Source organism: Dipteris shenzhenensis, chromosome 15 (assembly GCF_047967505.1).
Source record: "Dipteris shenzhenensis isolate YYH24624 ecotype China chromosome 15, Dip_SZ_1.0, whole genome shotgun sequence".
Lineage (NCBI taxonomy): Eukaryota > Viridiplantae > Streptophyta > Polypodiopsida > Gleicheniales > Dipteridaceae > Dipteris > Dipteris shenzhenensis.
This window is the reverse complement of record NC_141610.1, coordinates 2,692,961-2,716,532: the sequence shown is the minus strand read 5'-3', so window position 1 is coordinate 2,716,532 and position 23,572 is coordinate 2,692,961. Positions and strand designations below refer to the sequence as shown.

At 44.5% G+C, this 23,572-nt stretch overlaps 1 protein-coding gene across 1 annotated transcript; it reads left to right on the top strand.

Annotated features, from left to right (window-relative positions):
* The first annotated feature begins 642 nt into the window (after nucleotides 1–642).
* LOC147893210 (AMSH-like ubiquitin thioesterase 3) lies at nucleotides 643–22,754 on the top strand. The gene is made up of 14 exons (XM_087385837.1): nucleotides 643–859; nucleotides 1,049–1,113; nucleotides 1,363–1,438; nucleotides 1,542–1,718; nucleotides 1,830–1,867; nucleotides 14,858–14,963; nucleotides 15,048–15,112; nucleotides 15,251–15,575; nucleotides 15,854–15,943; nucleotides 16,117–16,179; nucleotides 21,703–21,777; nucleotides 21,933–21,995; nucleotides 22,167–22,219; nucleotides 22,298–22,754. Exons 1-14 carry the CDS (start codon nucleotides 743–745, stop codon nucleotides 22,470–22,472), a joined length of 1,488 nt encoding a protein of 495 aa, XP_087241963.1. The 5' UTR covers nucleotides 643–742; the 3' UTR covers nucleotides 22,473–22,754.
* The last annotated feature ends 818 nt before the right edge of the window (nucleotides 22,755–23,572 follow it).

Sequence of the window (23,572 nt, the reverse complement as noted above, 5' to 3'; positions counted from 1 at the left end):
GAAGGATTCAAATGCGGGTAGCCAATTCAAGTGGGCGAAGGGTTTGAGGTGCAACTGTTGTGGGAACCTGCACAACAACCAAGTAGTGGTTGCATCCCATGTTGATGGGGTAGGGAGAGACCATGGGAGGCCTTTCCCTCATATGAAAGTGGTGAGCGGCAAAGCCACGATTCAGTTTCATAAGAGGGAGAGGCCAACCTATGGCTTCTCCCAACCGTCAAAGTCATGGGGCGATGATTTACACATTAGCAATTAAAAGGTTCATCTTTCTTGTTTCTTTGTTGTTTGGTAGAAACGTGCAGTTGATGTCATTTTCAGCCTTCAAATGCTTCACAAATTCCTGTTTCCCACAAATCCTCCGAGCTCATTTTCAGCCTTCAAATGCTTCACAAATTCCTGTTTCCCACAAATCCTCCGAGCTCAAGAGCTCCCTGTTTGTGGGAAAATAAAGGTGGGGGACTACATGCCACCTTGGCATTCAATTCAGCATTTCCACAAAACTACTAGGCGTTAAGGACTTTGAGGGATGACGGTAAGGAGAATTAACAAGGGGTGAGGTGGAATTAACAAGGGTTAAGGTAAAGTCTTTCATATATAAATACTTTGAAGCTCTCCACTATTGAGCTTGTGTGCTTCATTTCTTTGATCATCGATTCATTGTCTGCTCTTCATCTCTTTCATCATCGATCCACAGCGATTTCGATTTGGATGTGTTTCTGTGTCCGATGATTTCTCGTCCGCCATGCCAGGCCCCTCATCTCGCTCCTTCAGCATCGCTGCCAGCACTGCTAAGCTCGACGTCGACAACCGTTTCCCTCTCAAGAAATACTACCGGACCGCAGATAACTTGCTTAAGCAGGTGCGTTCCGTCGTCGTTTTTGTAAAACCTCGCTTTATCATACTGGCTGGCCGTTCCTTGCTTTTGAGGCGCTCCGGATCTCCTCTTTTGACCAGAATGCGCAGTCTCACCAACATGCCTTTAATGTAGTCTTGCCCCCGCTCTTTATGTTTTCTACCTGATGCGTTTATTTTCCACAACGCCTTTCAGGCATACATTTATCGGGAGGAGAGAAATGTTGTAGAACTCTACATCTTACTTCTCAGGTTTTCCAGGTGCGTACCAGGACATCTGCTATTTTTTGTAGGCAAGGCTTGTCCAAATGCCATATTAATTCGAACGGCATTACCGTTATCCATCCTGAAGGCATATGCCGAATGCAGGGTAGCTAGTTGCCAAGCTGTCAGTTCAGTGAATGTGAGTTTTTGGTCAAGACGAGGATGCCCTGTCAAATTCACTAGCTGCTTGCATGCCAGGAATTGGTCTTTGACTTCTGGTACATGCGCTGTTTTACGATAATACAGTCTTGTTGGAGAAACTATTCCCGAGCATCAGGACTACCGCACATCTTCCGCAAGAGAAAAAGCCGAATATACTCAGGTTGAAAATGCTTGATATCACGGTAAATACGTGGAATTTTCAGAGAAGCGTGCATGCTTTCGCAATAGTTGGTCACATGTGTATCCTTTGTGACCATATGCAGAAGTTTGAGCGGGTATTATCTGAGCTTGAAACACTCAAACCTGAGGTCCAAAAGCAGATCGAGAAACTGAACAGTGCACTCGCGGACAATTCCGTTTCAGTAAATGAAGTTGAAAGAAAGTACGAGTGGCCTCCTGTGGAGGGAGGTCCCAGTCTTCCGAATTTCAACAGCGAGGAGGTACCAGTCTTGATAAGTGTGAACTTTCAAAGCGGATTTTGCAGCTTGTCTCAAACTCTATGCTTGCCTTCATTTCATAACTTCCTGCTCATATCGGATGTGCTGCTGCAGAATGCTCATTATCAGATAGCAGACCGGCTGAACAATCTGTAAGCACTGCAACTTTGGGACCTACTTGGTGAAGGTCTTGTTTTCCAAGGTGCCCTCTAGTCTGTTCACAGAGAAGTCATGTAGCTGAAAATGAGTAGCATTAAGTTGTTAGCATTAAGTTGTGAATGTCTAGACGCTCTGTGAGTGGCCTTTCATTGGCACAATCATTAAAATGTGTCTGATCTGACTTCTGTGCATAATTTTATGGAACGTATCTGGTTTCAACTCTCACCATATCAGCATATAGAGTCAACATACTGGAAGATACTATTCTTTGGTGGCTCACGATTATCAAGTTGCAGCAGACAATTTGTCCAACGTGGATTGCTCTCTGTATGTCTATCTTACAGGCAGATCCTGGCAGAAGGAAGACCCCCTCCTTGAGGCATTGTCTGCTTTCAAATTTCAGAGTGTGCAGGCTTTCGTGCGTGCACACATGGGGGGTCTTTTATCTGTGTGTGTGTGTGGGACCACGCCTGCATACTAAGATCAAACGAACATTAAGGGTTATCTGGCAAACATGGAGGGTCTCTTCCTGTTTGCAAAAGTTCTCTCTCTCACACACACACACACACACACACACACACACACACACACACACACACACTTTTTTCAGTATTCATTTAGAAAGAATATACGTTCATAGCTGTCCCAAAATGAGAGAGCTACCACACACACTGTTTTTTTTTAGTGAAATCCATTTGGCATTATGTTCCTTAGAGCATGCACGTAGACAATCATAAAATGATTGCCCTAAGGAGCCAGCGAGGGATCACCAAAGACTTGATGGTTACGATCCTTCCATAGAGTCCATAGTTAAATGGTTTGTTGCCCTACCAGCTAGATTTAGATGCTCACTTGGGAGAGACTAAAATGAAATCGTTTAGACTTCACAAGCAGTTGTAGCTTGAATGAAGAGATTTGGACTATTTTTTGATTAGCCTTCTCCTTTAGTGCTAGCCTTCGTCATGGCTGAGTTTGCCCTTCACCTCCGGAGTGCCAACAGAAACTCAGTACGAAGACTTTGTATAAATGGATGCTCAAGTATGTGTGGGTGTGTGGATTTGTATGTGTGAGAGCATACTTTTATACTATGGTCTACACCCACTGTTGGGCGCTGATGACATCAGTGGGGATGTCATAGTAGCTAGTCCCTGCTATGCATGATGGAGTTTATGGTTCTCAATCTTATGAGCGACTCTCGTGAGATTGAAACTGCACTATATTGTGTTTTTAGAGGATGAGTTTGGGAATGTTCCTGGATTCATCTAGGTATATGCTCCTGCTCCTTGTCTTCTCCCATACTCAGTGTTGGCTACTGGCTTACTATAGTGCTGTGGGTGTTTGACCCTGCTTGGCCTGATGTCTTGATACTTTTTGTTGAGGTGGGCCTTCGGGGTCCGGGACCCTTGCTTATCAGCTGAAAATTCTAAACAAGCTCATAAGAAGTGTTTGTATGTCTCCATCTCAAAGGTTTGGACATATGACTGTATATCTGGATGGAGACCATGACAAAGCCTTATGGATCTGCTTCCCCTTTGCTATCTGCAAGTGTATAGCCACTTGTGAATTTTTCCGAATAGTGATTAACCAACTTTGTTGCTAGCTTAAGAACTGGGTGTGAAGATTGTCCTTGTATCGTGGTTGCAAGAATTGGGTTTGGATGTTCTTGATAAAGCCCGCCCAATCATCTCTGGCTATGAGTTGTAGCGAGTGGTATATTCAAATCCAACTTCTTTCCTCATAGTGTACTACTATAGATGCTGTAAATGAACAATGCACAAGAGAGATGTAGAAATGGCAATATATATTTGTCCAATGTGGACCAAATCATATACAAAATGTGTCTAGTGTACCGCCCTCTGTCAGTAGAGTGCTGACTAGATGTGAACCCCTGTACACTCACTTCTCTCTCCCTCCCTCCCCCTTCCTGCCTGCTGCATTTTGCAGGTTTAACCCTCTTTGCTGCTCCTGTGCAACTGCAAACCCATACCCGCCTTTTCCTGGCTTTCACATGCAGCCCCGAACCTCTCCGTACTGCCCCCTCGCAACCCCTAACCTCTCGCAGCTGCAAACTCTCCCTAGCAAAGCAAAGCAAGCAAGCAGACTGCAGTCCCAATGTAAAGTAGATGCCTTGGAGTTTGGAGATTGCAGATCCAAAGGATGACCTGGCACAAGCACCAGAAGGGCATTGAGAAGGCTGATTTTCAAAATGGAACCCTTATCTCAAACCATTGTATTGGCAGTTTCTGAAATTTTAAATCCTGCATTCTCGTACTTCCCCTATCTTGAATCCGCAAACCCTTGAACTCAGAGTCATGTTGACATTGATTGAACAACCTCCCTTCTCAGCTGGGGACAAAATCACATCACCGCTCTGATACCAAATGTGAAGAACGAGACTTTTTGAGAATGCAAATGTGTGCAATGCATGCAGAATTTGAATGCCAATTGGCCCTCTAATGGGGAAGAGCACCTCGTGAGAGTACTTGTTTCTACATGCAAGGTGGGAGAGAGATAGCAGATGAATGCAATGTGGTAGAGAGAATGCTACGTGAGATTCACAATGTCCCTTGAGGTCACTCAAGTTCCATCTTCCCATTTACATCTACCCTTATCCTATGACCCATGCACCTACCATTCAATGCACTCTAATGCACCCTTCCCTTTCCTATTGCCCCTAGGACCTAGACACGTGTGTGCACATCTTTATTACATAGTTTTGGGGTACTATTTACACTGCTTGATCGATCATAAATACAAACATATAATTGCACCATCAAATTGGCGCCTAACAATAATAAGGTTCTAATGACTATTAATCAATTAAATAATCATTTCTCTTGTCATGACACTCCCTCCTGCTTGAATGAGCAGAAGTCTTCTTTTGGATTCTTGCTTGTCTCCTCCTCTTACGTGCACTTTCTCTTGTTACTTCTGCAATTGCATCGCCTCTTCATAACTTGCGAGTATCTGTGAAAAATCTGTAAAGAACTCTTCTTCCATCCATTGTGCATCACTAGGTGGCTGGTTTTAAACTTCAGTAAATACATATATCTCTTCTTTCCACGAGTACTCTTCTCTTTACGGTACCCAATCTGTTCCGGAGTAAGAACTTCAGTCCCATCTTCAAGTTCAGGTTCTTCTTGATGCTGAGTATCCAAAAACGCAGAAGTATCGCCATGGTATCTCTTCAAATTGCTCACATGAAAGATATTCTTCATACGCCAATGGGCTGGTAATTTCAGCTCATGCGCTCTGGATCCTTCTTCTGGATATAAAGCTGCTGAAATCTGAAATGGACCATAAAACTTCGGTGCTAACTTGACATGTTTTGTACTTCCTCTCACTGACTTGATTCTTCTTTTATCAATTTTCAGTAAAACCAATCCTCCTCCTTGTAATAAACTTCTTTTCTTTTTTTATTGGCTGCCTTGGATTGTTGAACCTGGGCCTTCTTAATATGTTCTTTTACCTTCTCAATAACTTGTGACATATGCTCAGCAAACTGGTCAGCAGCAAAAATTCGCTCCCCCAAGTGTGTTATTGGAGTGGGAAAACATTGCCCATACATAATTTCAAATGGGGCTTTCTTGGTGGAAGTATGTACATAGTTATTATAAGCAAACCCTAACATGGGTAAGAACTCTGATCACCTTCTAGGTTGGTCATGGACATAAGCTCGAAGTAAAGTAATGATGGTTTGATTGGCATTCTCACTTTGTCCATCTCCTTGAGAATGGAAGGCTGTAGTAAATTTCAGTTTGGTTCCGAGATTCTCTAATAGGGCTGTCCAAAAGTTGCTAATGAAACGGCCATCATTATTGGATACAACAGATTTTGGTAACCCATGTAACCTAAAGATTTCCCTAATGAATAACCTTGTTGTTTCAGGAGCAGACAACTCTTTTTTACACGGAATAAAATGAGCCTGTTTACTCAGCCTATCTATAACAGTGAAAATCTGCTCAAATTGACCAACCTTTGGGAAACCTGACACAAAATCCATTGTAATGTGTTCCCCCTTTCAGAGGGAATAGGCAAAGGCTGCAAAAGACCAGCACTCTTACTTGTGTTAGATTTAATGCACCGACATACGTCACATTGTTAAACAAAGGTTGAAACTTCTGTGCGAAGTTTAGGCCAATGGAAGTACCTCTCAATATTGTCAATGGTTCCTCTAATGCCTCTATGTCTAGAATATGGACTTGCATGTAACTCACTCATGACGAGATACCGAAATGTTTTGGGTACACATATGCCACGTCCCAACAATAAGTATCCATCCATGATGGAATAAGCCTCTAAACCCCCGCCTTGTTACGTTGAATCTTCCCATAAATTTCAGCGAAGTCCTCATCTAAAGGATAAGCTTCAACCATTGCTCCTAATGATTTCTCCTTAATCACAAAAATGTGATAAATGGGTCTATCCTGATTTTGCAGCCGCGAGGAGGCTCTATAGTAGTGTTTGACTCGCGATCGATCCCGCCCTTTCTGGGGTTTCTCCTCTCGGCATCCGAAGAGGAGCAGTGGACTCCCACACTGTTTGACCTTATGATGCAGCAACAGATGTTTGACATGATGGAGGAGTGGCTTGGCCCTCAAGGGAGGGAGATGTAGGCCACCCATGGTCACACCGCTACTTTTTAGCTTGGCTTCTCAGCTGACTGTGAGCTGGGTGTCGCACTTTGTGTGCTTCGCTTGGGACCCGAGGTTTAGCTGAAGCAGGCCACGTATTGGACTCTACAGCTTTGTGCAGACAGATTAGGGGTTGAGTCCTCATTTTTGAGGCAGAGGGCCACCAAGGTAGGCATTGAGCCAGTTATGCCCTTGGTGCGACGTCCCAAAACCCGCAGCAAAGTCCCAGAGGTTTGAGGTTTGAGTACAAGCTCCCACTCATATGCGGGCTCTGTTCTCCACTCCCCCCACCTCCCCATGAGTTGGACCATGGTGAGTTGGAACATGCACGGGCTCTACGACCGCGCGTCAGCAGCCGCAGCATCTGTTACTTCGACAGGAGTTGTAGAGGGCAGTGGTTGGGTGGACAGTGGACTTCCTCTTGATCCAGGAGCATATGTTTTCAGCTGCAGATGTTTGACGTAGACGGCACCTCCTTCCAAGGAGAGGTCCTGAGGTATGGTCCCCCGCGATTGGCAAGAATGGGGGGGTTTGCATTTTGGTATCCCAGTCCGTTGGAGCGGATGTGTACGATCAGGGTGAGCTCATCCCAGGCAGAGCAGTATGGATGGGTTTGAGGGTGGGGGATTCCAGGATTGGGGTTCTCCATGTGTATGCCCAAGCTTGTAGACAGCAATGACCCACCTTCTAGAGGCGGTTGACAGAGTCCCTCCCGGATGTGGACTCGTGGATTGTTGGAGGTGACTTCAACAATCTCGAGTTTGAGAAGGACAAGCGTGGGGGTGCTTCTTATTCCGAGATGCCGGCTTCGGAAAGAAGCACCTGGAAGGAGTTCCTTTTTTCGATTTGCGGTCGGGACCCGTGGAGGGAACCGGAGTTCTCTAGGTCTTCTGGCAATCTCAATTTCTCCTTTGGGTAGCGGCGGCAGGATGCTCTACTTGAGAGACTAGACAGATTCTATGTCAGAGATTGGGCCATGCATAGGGGTGGAGCCACCAATATTCTGACAGGGACTACCCTCTCGGACCACTCCCCTATTGTTCTTCACCTAGAGTAGCCTCGTCGTGGCCTACCACAAAGAGGGGTCCGCATTCCATATGCTTTGCTCCTGGAGAAGGAGGTACAGCAAAGTATTACAGCTATTTGGCAGCAGCCTGAGTCCCCCCTGTAGGGAGGTTGGGCTGTGTGGGCAGCTGAGGCGATTCAGCGGAGTAGTGAGGAGCTTCGCACCCATGCTATGCACCGCCGTCATACTCTTTAGGAGAGAGATGGCTTTGCGGCGAGACTTGGCCTCCATTGAGCGTCTTCAAGAGCAGGATTCAGAGTCGCAGTGGTTAGCATACCGGCATGAGTGCGCTTGCTTGGAGCTTCAGGATACTGAGGTGAGACGGGCTGAGTACTCCTACCACTCCTCTAGATCTCGGTGGCTACAGCAAGGTGACAAGATGACCAGGCAGTTCTTTCAGGCCACTGGCCCTTGATCACTTGGCGCACAGTTGTAGAGATTGAGAGACTCTAGTGGGCAGATGCACTTAGATCCGCGGGAGATCTTGGAGTTGACCTCGGATTTCTATCGATGCTTGTTCCAGGTCGAGGAGTCGTCCCCACAGGTTTTGGCAGCCTGAGATTCAGTTTGGGCGCACGTTCCGGAGGTGGTCACCCGTAGTGTGAGCAGTTAGTTAGATGCTCCTTTTTTGGATGTGGAGCTTTGGGAGGCCCTTTGCGCTCTTCCATCCCAGAAGTGCCCCGGGGAGGACGAGCTGTCCTCGGCTTTCTTTAGGTGCTTTTGGGAGTGGATTTCGTACCCGCCTCCACTTGGATTTTCAAGAGATCTTCGACTCGGGTTATCTCCCTTCGACCTTGAGTCGCGGTTGGATAGGTATGATCTTGAAGGGAGGGGATCGCTCGGACCTGAGACAATGGAGACCGATCACTCTCCTTGACACTGCGTACAAGATCTTGGCCAAGGTGTTGAGCTTGCGGTTTCGGCCTCACCTAGTGGACATCATCCATGACACGTAGACAAGTTTTGTCCAGGAGCGTAGCATCCTAGAGACAACATCTTTATTTTTCGGGAGGCATTGGATTGGGCTAGAGAGGAGTCTTAGCTCTCGCGATTTAGCTTTTGGATTTCGAGAAGGCCTATGACAGAGTGGAGTGGTCTTTCTTGGAGGGCACCATGCAGAGGCTTAGGTGGGGTGTCTCAGCCGTCTACGTAGGTAGTTCGAGCCAGATACTTATCGGTGGTTACATGTGGGAGGCATTTTCGCTTTCCCGCTCGGTTCGGCAGGGATGCCCCCTTGCTCCTTTCTTATTCCTCTTTGTGGTCGAGGCCCTAGGGTATTTTTTGAGGTCCCAGTTAGCGGGACTCACGAGGATGAGGCTCCCGATTCGGCAGGAGGAGGAGCTTTTGGACTTAGAGCTTGCAGATGACACAGCCCTTTTTGTAGAGGGCTTAGCTCGGAGCTTGGATGCAGCTAGGGAGGCCTTGGCAGTGTTTTGTCTAGCCTCAGGCTCCAAGATCAATTGGACCAAATGAGTCGGCTTTCTCTCAGCGACAGAGCAGGTACATGAGATACAGGATTGGGGCTCAGCACTAGGCTTCCGGTGGATTATGAGGGGGTAGACAGCGAGATATCTTGGCTGCCAGGTTGGCATTGATATTTCAGCAGAGCAGTAGATCTCCCTTGTCCTAGAGAGTGTTTGGCGCAAGATTTTGTATTGAGCTCGGCCAAACTCTCTTGCAGGAAGGGCCTTGGTGGCTAACTAGGTCCTCCTTGCTACCACTTGGTACATAGCCTTGTGCTGGTGTTTTCATAGGGGATGCATCATGCATGGGACAGCTGAGGCGCTTGGTGCGCAATTTCTTGTGGGCAGGATTAGATGGCACACGTAACACGCGAGCCAAGGTAGCCTGGCAGACAGTGATCCTGCCCCTGGCCCAGGGAGGATTGGGCATCATTGATTTGGAGATGTAGAGCAGAGCCTTGTTGGGCAAGTTGGTAGTAAGGGGCCTCACTCTAGGTACAGATCCTTGGAAGCTTCTTCTGTAGCACGGTCTCCTTTGAAACACCCCCCGCACGGGTGGTCAGTGGCAACAGTCACACAGATGGCTCTTCTCGGAGGCCCCCCTTAGGGGAAAGGGCTCTCCCTTGATGCGGAGCCTCTTCAGAGTTTGGCAGTAGGAGGTCTTACCTGGGCTAGTTCTCAATTTTTAGAGGAGTTTGCACGACAGCCTCTGATCTGGCACCCGGAGGTTCGGGATTAGGATGGTTGCATGCTGGGACAGAGGTTACACATTGGTTGGGCACAGTGGGATAGCGGCCCAACTCAATCTTTCAGGATGTGGGCGAGACTCTCGGTTGATGCAGAGGTACGATTAGAGACTCTCTCACATCTTCGGGGTGCGGGTCCGAGGATGGCAGAGATTGAGGCAGCTATCCCAGAGTCTTGGTGGGAAGGCCTTCAGAGTTTCACACCAACACAGTGGTTGGGACAGCTCTCAGGGATAGGGATATCTCTTCGGATTCAGCTATGCCCCCTCCCTCCCATTCTTAGTCGAGCCCGGTTCTACAGTGTGGGTCCAGGTGGACTATTGGAATCTCTAACAGATGGAGATCCGGAGATGGATGGAGCCTTGGATTAGTTAGGGTGGCAGAGGGTTAGAGAAGTGGGCCGTCTGGATGAATGGAAGAAGATACTTTTTACAGTGTATACTGAGTTTCTTCAATGTAATGGATTAATGTTACATTCTGACTTTCATTCGATGTGGTTTCGATTCTGCATATGTCTACCTATGGAGTAGAGTTTGTATGAGTTCATATGTATAAGTGCTGGGGGTAAAACTACCTTTCGACCCCTCTCACATCTCAGATGTGGATGCAGCTCGTTGGCGCTTATGGTTATGTGAGGGTCGTCCCCTAAGTGAGGTACAGTGGGACTCACGCGAGTGGTTTTGGCTGTCTAGAGTAGGCCACTCAGAGAGAGTGGAGGAGGTGCCCTTCTTCTCTTATACTACACGCATAGGACGCCGCTTGCAGTTGGAGGCGGTAGCCTGGACTCCGTCAAGAGAGAGGCATTGGGCAGCGCAGTAGGTACGTCGAGAGGTGAGATCTAGGTTTTGGACACGCCTCTGGTCCAGCCTCCGACTGCAGATCTCCTACTTTTTATGGATGATAGCGCATGGAGGTCTTCCTGTTGGCCCTTGGTTGGAGCAGATGTTGGTGGATGGTAGCTGCCATAGATGCATGATTGGGGCTTTGGAGATGATCCCCCACTACCTTTGGAGCTGCCCAGCAGCACAAAAAGAATTAGTTACTTGTTTTGTGTAGGATGAGGAGAAATTTACCAAAGCCCCCACCCATAGTTCAAGCACGTCTCTTTCTCCAATGCTTGTTTATATCTAAGTCACAAAAGCTGCAACATGGTTTGTGCAAAAGAATTGATGCTAGACTTTTCAGAGTAATATTTTGACATATGGAGCTGCTGTGGGAGAATGGGTCTAGAGAAGGCTATTTGTCCCAAAGATTGGGTATGGCACTATATCATTGAATGTTACTATTGCAACATCCATAGTTTTGCATCACTTTGACCTATGGGAAATTTTTGTGAGAGAGATCAAGATGGTCACATTCGCGTTGTTACTAAATACCGACCTATAAAATTGTCGCACAATGTGTAGAATGAATGTAATGCTTGTTGTTTTTGGTTGTAACCATTATGAGTCACATGAATGTAAAGTGCTTAAGTTGTGGCATAATGTGATGGTCGTGGAGTACCACAAGTAGGACAACAAAGACCTGTTGTTGAGCCGGGTTGGGCCCCTAGTTTGAAGTGCCATGGAAGCGGCACGGTAAAAAGGGAACCTCAAGGAGGGAACTTGCCCCACATCTTTACATGTTTGATTTTTATGTGTGCATGTCAGAGTACTCTTCTCAGGATGTCCCTTAATATAATTGTACTAAATTTGTGTAGATAGATAGATGCATGTTTTTCGGCCTTATATTGCCTTAATGTTATAAAAGGCTCCATCGTGTCCATGTTGTAATCTTATTTAGAGTGAGGTGGGGTATTCATCTATGTTGTGAGATTGAAATTGCACTATGTTGTGTTTTTAGCGGATGAGTTTGGGAATGTTCGTGGATTCATCTAGGTATATGCTTGAGCCGTATTAGCGGCATGCAAATTTCACCGTTTGAAGTTTTCGTCCAAGTTGCGGCCTATTGGTATTGCGATAATTCTTTCTATCTTAAATGGTGCGTTGCCCTTTCAGCTAGATTTAGATGCTCGTTTGGGAGAGACTAAAATGAAATCGTTTAGACTTCACAAGTAGTTGTAGCTTGAATGAAGAGATTTGGACTACTTTTTGATTAGCCTTCTCCTTTAGTGCTAGCCTTCGTCATTGTTGAGTTTGCCCTTCACCTCTGGAGTGCCGACGGAAACTCAGTACAAAGACTTTGTATAAATGGATGCTCAAGTATGTGTGGGTGTGTGGATTTGTATGTGTGAGAGCATATTTTTATACTATGGTCTACACCCACTGTTGGGCATTGATGACGTCAGTGGGGATGTCATAGTAGCTAGTCCCTGCTATGCGTGATGGAGTTTATGGTTTTCAATCTTATGAGTGACTATCGTGAGATTGAAACTGCACTATGTTGTGTTTTTAGAAGATGAGTTTGGGAATGTTCCTGGATTCATCTAGGTATATTCCCTAGATAGACTGATGTATGTTGCTGCTAGAAGGGAATTTCAAGGAACTGGGTGCCTTGACTCTTAGACCTTTGAGTTCTTATGCATCCATGCTAAGACTTGGAGCCTTTGACCATGCTCATTTGCAGGGCTTGTGTGCCTAGTTGGATCTCTAAGTCATGCTCTATTAGCCTTTGATATGGCATTGGGAAAGGAGTCTAGTAGTACAATTTGAGCTTATCTTTTAGAATATTGAAGGTTGTCTGAGGTCTCTCTTACCTTTGCTTCGAAGGGGGGTTTGTTGGAAATTTGGAGTCTCATATATGTGTCCATGTGTGACCATGTGTGTGTTTGAGAGTGGTTTAATGAGAGATATTCTGCGGTATGTTATTAGAGTATTTGAAGGGTTAAGTGATCCTTAGTGTGGATAGGGCCAAGGGATGAGCCCATGGGGCTGTAAAAACATATGTACTTGGATTCGATCAATAACATAAATATAATCTTTCCTTGCCATCTTTGCCGGTTGCAATCTTTTCCTTGTATCTTTCAGGAAGGGCATGGCTTTGTTCCACTCTCCCAATTGATCCACTTCCATGACCAGGTCTGCTTTGGGCTCTATCTGATCAAGATTCGACAACATTGAGAGCGCTACTACGACAGATCAGACATCAGCAGGTATCGAAAGCACCGCAAGATGTTGAGGCAAAATCATCACAATGACATGTCACAAACTTCATTGCATTTGAGTCAGCTCTGGGCCAGCACTCAGCAAGGGCCCTAGTACACCCTTTGCTTCAGCACTTTGAGGCTTGTATGAGTTTCTTTCCATTTGTTGTACTTTGTCCTAGAGGCGCATGAGGCTTCCATGGACATATAGTGTCCCTGGATCTCATAGTAGGCTGGGCAGACACATAAGAACTGCTCCTCTGTCTCAACAACCGTCTCCAGTGTGCATAACCTGCAGATCCGCTGCTCTCTAGGTATGCCTGCAGCTCTCCCTGCCTCGATCCCCAGCTGATGTGACGAGACCTGCATCTGTCCAATGGCAATCCTTAGTGCATGTGGGACTCCTCAATTAACGTCTATAGAAGGCCAAAATGGCCTATGAGACCAAGACTGTAGTAGATCGTGAGATCACCATCCCCTCAGCAGGGGGGGGGGACACAGAGAGAGAGAGAGAGGAGAGAGAGAGAGAGAGAGAGATTAACGTCCTTAGGAGACCTCATGGGTCTATGGGACAAAAAACACACACACCAAAAACATCAACATCAGTTAGAGACTGAGAGTCTTTGGGGGAGTATACAGCTCAGCCCCAATTTATTTAGATGCGTAACTAGCTACTAATTTTATCTTAGAAAAAAAAACGGCTTAGAGACTGAGAGTCTTTGGGTTTAGATTTGAAATCACGGATCAAGGCTTTTCCATCCCTATATACTGCCCATTTTCCATCTTTGCGTGCATCCTTCACTTTAGTAAGTTCCAACACTTTGTTTGAGCTGATTCGGGGTAAGCTCTTCAGATATCCATACCTGCGTGCCTTTCAATTTGTTTGTCTGTCGAAGAATCTTGACTCTACCTGCCTTCTCTGTGAACTCAACTTGTACTTGTGTTCCCTTTTGAGAGATCCAACTGATGTCAGTTTCATCCCATTCTATCTTTGGTATCTCCTTCTTGAGACTTGTGATCTTCTCTTCTACTGTGTATCCCTCGGTAAAATCATCTGCAAGACAGCCCATACTATCCTCTGGCAGCCCCCCTATGCGCAATCTCTTCTTGTTTTTTGCTGGCTTCCTGCTCTTTTACCTCCGTATATAGATCTGCTTTGTTGATTTTGTTGTTGGCTAGAATAGCCATCTCTTTCTTGGCTGAGCTTACTTGAGTGGTGATCATCTCTTCAACCGTGGAGACAAGTGTTGGCGCTACTGGACATGTGTTGTATTTTTCCATAACCTCTGCAATAATTTCTTGATTGCCTTTGCTCTCCATCTCCTTCACCTTTCTTCCAAGAGCTGCAACCATAAGCCTGAGCTCTCTCACTTCTTGCTGTAGAAAGTATATTTGCTCTTGTGGATGAGAGAGAGAGAGAGAGAGAGAGAGAGAGAGAGAGAGATCTGAACAGACCCCTCATATAGATCTACATAGACCCCTCATTGGACATCAATCAGGTCAAGGAGATGTTATAGCAGCTTACAGATTTTGATGGTTTAACCTTCTTGGTAAGCGCTTAATATTAGGGATCAGTCGATGATCTTCACTATTTGGAATTGCTGCAAAGCACCTGACAGTGGTGACTTTGTGTTACTTTTCACCATGTGGTGTAAGTGCTTAGCACCCACTCTCACATCTTATGAAGCTTGGCTTTTAAGAACAAGCTCAAGTACAGTAGGGCTGCACTTTTTGTTCCTTTGGGCATATTCCCAAATTCATGGAAACATCAATGTGGCTATGGTTCTGCTGTTGCGGTTTATGTATTTAAAGCTTTTTTACTATAATATGGTCTATTTGTATCCTGGAACTTATATGCCAAAAGGCTGTGTTCTCGAGTATTTTTCTACCAAAACATAGGTGGTGAACATTTGTTGATGCTGCCATTTCCGCAACTTGGAGCAAGATTTGGTCATATGTAATGAGATGCTCATGTGTCTATTGGAACTGCAGGTCATTGAGCTTGCCCCCACCCAAGGAGGAGACATTAATAAGGCACTCCTTTTTGGGGCCCAATGGACTTCGGGCTCAATGGAGCATGCCTATTTCACAAGCTAGGGTACAATGCTCAATCTCTTTGATGTTTAAAGATTGTCTGTATATTTTGGGTGCAGCTTTCCTGATGCCATACTTGCTGTTGCAGGTTCAGTACCCAAGCTATATTGACGCATCACCAATTGTGATCCCAAGTGTGGATATCCTTCCAGTGTAGGTTAATGTAGGCAAAATTGTACTCAGAGAAAATGCCACTTGTCTTATAACTGCTGAGTTATACTTGTTTCTGCTCATGGTATTTTATGCCTGTATTTTTTGCTTACAGTATATTATGGTTGTATGTGATTAAAGCTTGGACCAGAACTTGAACACAACTGTATCAGTTTTTGAAGTCCCAAGTTCTGGAGGCATTTTGGCCTTGGAATCGGAGTATACATTTCCGGAGTCTGATGCAAGGCAGATGGACATCAATTCTCAACTGAGCTTGATCAGGCAGCCATCTCCTCCACCTGTTCCTGCGCCTGTACAGAAACTACCAGCCATCTTTGATACAACGGAGCCTTGTAAATCAGTTGATTGTGTGCCACCCCGGAAAGTGGTAGATCCATTGTCAGGGCCTGTATCAGTATTGGCAGATGACTTGAAGCAAGCGAAAGGCGTAAAATCGTTACACATTGTAAATACACCATTTCCTCTCATGTCAGTTCTGTAATGAAGGATGCCAGAAAGCTGACAAGGTTATGTTGGATGCCGCTTCAAAATGATTAGATGAAAAATAAACTTTATGCTCTGTGTCATGCCATGCCTTGGTTCCCCCCCCTTCCTTGCATTGAAATTATACAGGTCCATTTTTTAGATAATATCTGACGGTTATTCAAAAGTTGAGTTTTGTTCCTCTTTGCCTATTACTTTCTTGTTATTGGTGCTCAATGTAATGCATATTATGGTGTGAAGTCAAACAAGATGATGGAGGAGTTCTTGAAGGTTGCCAGACGGAATACCAAGAACAGTATTGAAACTTGTGGGGTTCTAGCAGGTTCATTTGTAAGTATTAAAAGCATGAGCACTACTTTTTGGGAATGAAAACTTGTCTACTGAACGTTGCAATGCTAATACATCGTATATATTGAAACTCTTAGTATTGATAGAAGATTGTGGTACCATTGCCTCACTCTTTGGGCTGAATGATAGCTGCTGTTGTCCTTCTATGTTGTCAGAAAAACGGGACATTCTATGTGACAGCTCTCATTATTCCAAAGCAAGAGGCCACTTCAAACACGGTACGCCAAATCTACAGAGATCAATCTTTACATACTAAAGGAGCTTGCACGGAATTGACCGGGGAAACAAAGTATTAATTGTGTGTTCAGGAATTTAAAGTACAAGCTTTTGAGGGACAATATTGAGTAGAAGTGTCACTCTGCTGAGGCCAGGTTTATAAGTGTTGGGTTCTCTGGTTGGAGAGTTTGCATGTGGCCATGCATGTGTCTGTACTCTCATGCATGCACATGCATGTAGATGCTCAACCACCCGGGATGTGTACATTTGCATGCGAGTGTGCACATTTTCGCATGTATGCACGGTGGTTCAATGCATGCATGCATGTATGTGTGTGTGTTCAAGACTTTGCTTAACTTTATTTGTATTAGTTCAAGATTGTCCATGCGTGTGTTTTGGAGGGGTGTGGGGAAAAGAGAGAAATAAAAGAAAGAAAGGAAGTTTATGGTCTATGAGACCGAAGAAAACCAGATACAATAAGAGCCTAAGTTGTGGGGCCACTAAAGCGGGCATCCACACCCAAGGTTGATGTCTGCGATGAAAATATCAATAGAGAAATAAAAATAAGGCTCAGCCTGAATTGACATGTGGCAGATAGGCTTAGAGATAAGGTGACACGTGGTAGATAAGGCCACATAAGCAATCCATGTCAGTAGCCATGTCATCTAGTGCCACGTCACAGTGTTATGTCATCCTGTTGGAGTGAAGCATCTCCTGATATACCATGGTTAGAGTAGGAGTGAGGGCCTTTGTTGTGGGCGTGCCTGCCCCTTGTGAGGTTAGCATAGGAGGAGGGTTGGGAGCCGTGTGTGTCGGCCAGGGGCTAGTCATGTATCCAGCCACCTCTGGGGCAGATCTGCCTATGTGGAGGCCCTAGCGAGGAGGGTTGGGAGCCATGTGTGTTTGCCAGGGGCTAGTCATGTATCCAGCCACCTCTGGGGCAGATCTGCCTATGTGGAGGCCCTACCAAGGAGGGTTGGGAGCCATGTGTGTTTGCCAGGGGCTAGTCATGTATCCAGCCACCTCTGGGCCAGATCTGCCTACGTGGAGGCCCTACCAGGGTGTTATGCATTTGCTAGGGAGGGGACCAGATCTTTGCAGGCCAGTTTGGTACATGAATCGGGGCCCTATGGGCACGTTGGCAGGCTGCTTTGGAGACACGGTCTGCGGTGTTTCTTGGAGGGCTGCGGGTCATATATGGGGCTGTTCAGGGCCTCCTTGTGGCCTGCTTGCTGCCGTGATGGGAGCCCTTTGGAGGCGTCCTGTGTAGGCCTATATAGGGGGCCAGTCAGGCCACCCTTTGGGGCAGCAGCCCTGACCTGCTGGTTGGGTTACTAGGCCCCAGCAGTCAGGTGTGGGAGTCTCTCTCTCTCTCTCTCTCTCTCTCGCGCATGCGCACCACTTCCAATATACCATGAGTCTTGACCATTTTCTTCTTCATCATTCTTTATGTCCTGTTGTATGAGATGCACCACAATATACCATGAGTCTTGACCATTTTCTTTTGCATTGTTGACATGGGGATTGCATTCATCTTTTGATTCTCCAATGGGCTGCATTTGTCCATCCATACTTTCAGCAATAATGTACATGTGTTTGACTTTTAGGTTCACCATAAGTATCACTTTGTTGGCTTGCATGACAATGACCGTGTTTATGAAAAAATCCTCTTCCTCGAAAAATTTCTCCGTTGGTGTTACGTTGGCCACTTTGATCATATTGCTTCTTTCTCCAATCTCTTTTGTAATGCCCATGTGCGTGACAATATTTGCATTGAATGCCTCCCACATTTCTTCTGCCTTGAAAATCTCCTCTATTTGAATTATTTTATCTTAAATGTTGATGTTGATAATTGCTATGATTTATATTTCAATATCTATTTTGTTGCTGATATTGATTATGTTTTGGTGTAGAGGTTGATGATGTCCACTTTCTCTATATGTTGATCTGCCTCTTCCTTTACCTCTATTTATTCACTTGTTCTTTTCATCTTGCATTGCCTGTGTCGCTAAGTCATTGCCCGATAAGACTGATTAGAGTTCTTTCAATGTTAGCACTTACTTTTGTATTGCTATGCTTTTCACCAATTCCGTTGACAAGGACTTGCACTATTTCTTAGACTGCAGAGTCTCTCCTATGGTTGCAAGGTGTGTAATGATGTCTTTGACTTTCAGTACATAGGCATGTTGTGATTCATTGCTATGTAGGAAGCTTCGGCTGATTTGATTTCTCCATGTTAAATCCTATAAGTATTCTTTCACTCATACAAGCTGTAACATATCCCATGCTTCCTTCTATGTTTTCGTTTTATTCAACACACACTTTTTTTTTTTTTTGGGCGTGGAACTACCAATTTAATTAATTAACACAATGCCCACAAAGTGTGGTAGTGGGAAAACACTTCTAAAAGATGTAGAGAAATGCCACCTAGATGATAAGCATCATATAGGGATGTATGCAACAAATGTCTTAAAAATGCACATGTATCTAAAGGGCCATGAGAGAACATGCAATGATTTCTATCATGCCAAATGTTCCAGTATGAGCACGCGCACACTCACACATGTATTTACACACACGCATATATACATGTGGTGTGTGTGTGTGTGTGTGTAAACACACACTTTTTTTAAAGTGAAATCTTATATTTCTCTGTGGGAAACATCAGAAGAGGTGAAAATCCACCATGAAGTACAAAAGTAAAAGATTACAAGTAGGCACCTGGGAAAAGCCAAGAGGCTACCTAAAAACTAGAAAAGTGAAAATGTTTACAAGTCACTAGGGGGGCATCTAGTAGGATATCCTCCTATTGTGTTTGTGTGTAAACACATACACACACTTTTTATTTTTATTTTAAGTGAAATCTTATATTTATGCGTGGGAAACCTCAGAAGAGGTGAAAACCCACCATGAAGTACAAAAGTAAAAAGATTACAAATAGGCTCTTGTAAACACACACACACACACACGTGCGCGCGCGCACACATATACACATATAAATGCATATATGTGTGTGTGTGTGTGTGTGTTTGTGTGTTGGACCTTTCTGGCCATAGTGATTACATATATGTGAAGCCTTGAGAGCTTCTTTTTTTGCATCTATCTTCAAACTCCTTTCCTTTTTCTCAGCCACCAAAGCATACAGGTCGAAATCATGTGGGTTTGGTTGTGAAGGGATGGGGCGACGTGTGAAAACTAGAGCTTCTCCTAAAACTCGCTTGGGGTCTTCAACCATGGACCAAAGGAAAAAATGACGTGTTGGTAAGGCCTTTCCTTGCTTTCTTGCAACGTTTCTAGTTGTGTGGTTGAAAGCTTCTCTTAGGGAGACCTGTCCATCATAACATACAAGGGAATGAATACGTGCATCGCAAAAGATGCATACCATGAAAGTTACAATGCATTAAGAGTACACTTACGCTAAAACATTGCCATGATATCTTGCCATTGAATTAGCGAAATAACATTTCTTGGCCTGAAGGTCCAAAGTCACCAAACTCCAATATTTTCTGCATGGCCAATTAAGAATCTTTATTATTTGACTAGTCTTACCTCTGGCAAAAGTAAATATGAGGTTGCGGTGTCAATCACTCATAATCTGGCAAAATGATAACTCGTATGTTGTCCATATTAAGCCAGGTGCAAATCCGTAAAGGAGAGATTGCAGCATTGATGGACTGACGAAGGGAGTTTCTCTCTGTTGGTGTAGGCTACTCCTTGCAATGGGATGGGATTGTGTAAGAGAGGCTGGGCCAAACAGAAAGAGTCCATCCTCGTGAATAAAGGGTTGAACGAGCCAATGGGATGGTCATCCTTGCTCTTTGCAGGCTGCTACTTTGATTCTCTCAGGTCACCAACATTTTAGAGGCTGGTTACTTCGAGCATATGAGCTGGATTCATGGGCAAGAAAGATTGGCGAAGTGTTTGACAGTGCATTCATTGCTTGGGCTGCTTGAAAGTAGTTGAGGAGGGTTTGGAAGAATTCAACAACAAAATTTGACCTCATGGAAGTGTGCATGTGGGGATGGGCTGCTCCAAATCAATGTTTCTTGCATGATGGACAGTGTGGGAGCATTGTCCGAATATTGGTACTCTTTGTCATTATTGTGACTGTGGATGCCATTTTTACAGTGGGAATTGGACCTGAGGAGCGCTTCGAAAAACGTCTTTTAATATTTCTAGCTTCACCAATGATAGCTGGAAACGGAGTTGTGGAACTCGTTGAATCATAGTTACAGAATGGGATATTCTTGTCTGTGTACCCGGGAAGGGATTGTGGATCACATGCATAGTCTTGGAAAATGGACTAGCGATGGAATGCCAGCTCATGTGAAATTTTAGCTTGTCAATGTACTGTTGTGGATACGAGAGGACAACTGTTTGACCCTTGCGTGGACAGGAAGGCATCACCATTGGCAAGTCGATTTGGTGAATTTGACTTAGGCTGTGTGCGTTCCATCAAGGAAAGCATGGGAGTAGCTGCTGTCGATTAGAATGGTCACCGGGTTACCATGAATCGATCTAGAACCTGTGTGGCCAAGGATCCTATGTAGTTGCCCTTTTGCCATCTTTGATGTGTCTCTGCCACTAGAGAAAGGCACTGTCTAACAATCGGGAGGCAACAAGTGCTATCTTCTTGCTATTAGGGCATGTCGAAAGCTGGAGGACAAAATCGATCTCGAAAACATAGTGAAGGGGAAAAATGATGATGCATATTATCTCTGAGACTTTGAAATCAAATTGGCAAGCAAACCTCTTTCCACCCGACAAGAGACATAAATGACGGGGAGGAATCCTCTTGTTGTTTGACAGAATATTGCAGAGGTTACAATGGAGAGGCGGCCTCATCTGTAGGGCTGCTCGAATGCCTCTACCTTCACTCTCACTTTCCAGGTCTCTTCATCCGACTATTGTGTGGGAGAGGCTTGGATTGGATCCAGCCATGAACATCACCCAGGTGAGCCTGCTTAGGGTGGACGGGAGAGAGACTGCAAGTGACGTGGAACTGCAGAGACTGATCATGTGGCCACAGAAGTGCCGCTCGAGCAAGATCTGAGCCGGGCTTAGCCTTCAACGGATCGAGGACATGGTCAAATATTTACAAAGGATGCATAGAATTTGCCTCTTTGCAGAGATCACTAGTAGTAGATGTGGCCAGTATTTAACTTGTGTCATACTTACTATCTGTCCTTTGTGCCATGACAACTCAGATCTTCAGAGTGTTATAAGGCTTACATAAACAATAGATCATGCCTTTTCATAAGACATATCATGCGTAGTTCCTCTTTGCTGTGACAACCTGCAGAGAGATTTGCCAAGATTTAGTGTCATGCTAGATCTGCATAGACATAATATCTGTTTACAAAGGATGCCTACATAGATGAACTTGGATTTGTTGGTTTTTACACAGATCACTAGTAATTTGTTATCTGTCCTGTCCATGTCAACTCATATCTGCAGCCTGGCAGCGTGTTAGAAAGCCTAATAGAGACATCTCAGATGTTTTGTCAATCTGTCTTGGATTACAGTGTCAAACAGTAAATGAGGAGGATATATTCGACTACCAAGACAAGCGAGGTCTTTTTCAACTGGGATGGATTCATGTAAGGACCTTTGCATACGAACAAATTAATGTTTTCTCCTATCATTCCAATTAGTATGCACAGTAAGGAACAAAAATTGCTTTCATCTGTACCAATAAAAAGTGATTGTACATGTAAAGTGAGAAGTACTAATGGCTGGTCAATTTCTTTTGTAGACACATCCAACACAAACATGTTTCATGTCTTCAGTTGATCTTCATACTCACTATTCATATCAGGTCAGGTTGCATTTTTCTTGGTTTGGATGATCTTTAATCGGGACCTGTTCAATACCAATTCAATGTTTAAGATGCAGGGTTTTAAGTCGGTAATATCTGGGTCAATATAGGAAATTTGCAATTCATGGAGGTCAGACTAAAAACTTGTGGTCTTCTTTCTTGGTCTTGCAGGTGATGTTACCAGAGGCCATTGCCATTGTGATGGCTCCTACGGATCCTTCAAGGTAATTGTTGGATATTTCTTCTCTAATGTGATCATGCTTTTCTAAGGTCAGGCACTAATGTTTTTTGGGAAGTCGCAGGAAGTATGGCATTTTCCGGTTGTCTGACCCTGGGGGTGTCAAGGTTATCCAAAATTGTAAAATGCGCGGGTTTCATCCTCATGACCAACCTTCTGATGGGAATCCAATCTATGAGCGTTGTGGTCATGTCTTTATCAGCCCAACGTTGAGGTATCAAGTGGTAGATCTTCGTTGAAACTCCAGATCTGAATTTCTGATCTTTATTTGAAGGTCTTGTATCTTTTGGTAGAATTAATGTCTACCCCTTGTTTTCCAAGTTTTATGCATTTTTAGCTATTTTTGGGTTACTGAGACATCTTTCAGATTGGTATTCTAGGGTCCATTTAAATACAGTTCTAATGCATCACTATTACCCCGATTTTTATCATGAATAAACTAATGCATTGCCAAAAAGCCACACTTTTGGTCTCTCTTCTTGTACAAAGGGGTTTGGGATGTGGGAATAATTGTACTTGGTTTCAAGTGAAAAGTGGTGTTATGCACATCTTATTGGCGGCTACAAAAGCAGGCAACTTGAATGTGAATGTGGGAGATATTAAATATGCTATGAAAGAAGAGTTTGTCCTTCTTGCAAAGAAAGCTTGTAGCAAGATAAGACCAAATTCATCCTCTTGCATAAGACTTCTGCATATTCCCCTTTTATAAGAGTCAAGACGAATAGAAATGGTTAAGACCTCTCCACAAATGGCACATGCACACTAATAACAATAATAATTCTCAAAAGAAAAAAAGAAACCAACCAAATCTACTTTGCCTTCTACTTCCCGAGGAAATAGGTTTGTCATAAGAAGATGCTTTCAATAATAAAAGCTCAAGAAATCATAGAGACACTTAGCAACTCTAGGAAGAATTGGTAATGTGGGGACACCAAAAGCGAAACTTTAAACAAAGCATCTATATTGCTCAACTTGGATTGATATGTTTCGCTTCAAAGGTAGTATGAGTACATCCTTCCCCATGTGCAACCCTTGCCCAACATTTCCACAATCATGGCTCTAAAACTAACCTCCCAAAAAACGATGACTTACCTAATAGGAAAAACGTTGCATATCTTTATAGCTCCACATCCTTGAGGCAATTATAAATCTATGGGAAGGGTGCACACATGCTGAAGAAACAAGGCAGGATGTCTGTTTTATCAATATTAATTTTGATAAAGCATATGATAGACTCAATTGGGATTTCTTGGTACAGGCTATTTAAGATTCATGCATTGGCCCAAAGTTCACCTCTTTTGTGAAGCTACTTCTCACTAATGCATCTGCAAAGTTGTGC

What these genes read in the sequence shown, in the direction of transcription:
- LOC147893210 (XM_087385837.1), top strand. Translation starts at nt 743, where the DNA reads ATGCCAGGCCCCTCATCTCGCTCCTTCAGCATCGCTGCCAGCACTGCT. An exon ending in AGTGTGGATATCCTTCCAGT is followed by an intron (nt 15,113 to 15,250) that starts GTAGGTTAATGT and finishes ATGTGATTAAAG; the next exon opens with CTTGGACCAGAACTTGAACA. An exon ending in GGGTTCTAGCAGGTTCATTT is followed by an intron (nt 15,944 to 16,116) that starts GTAAGTATTAAA and finishes CTATGTTGTCAG; the next exon opens with AAAAACGGGACATTCTATGT.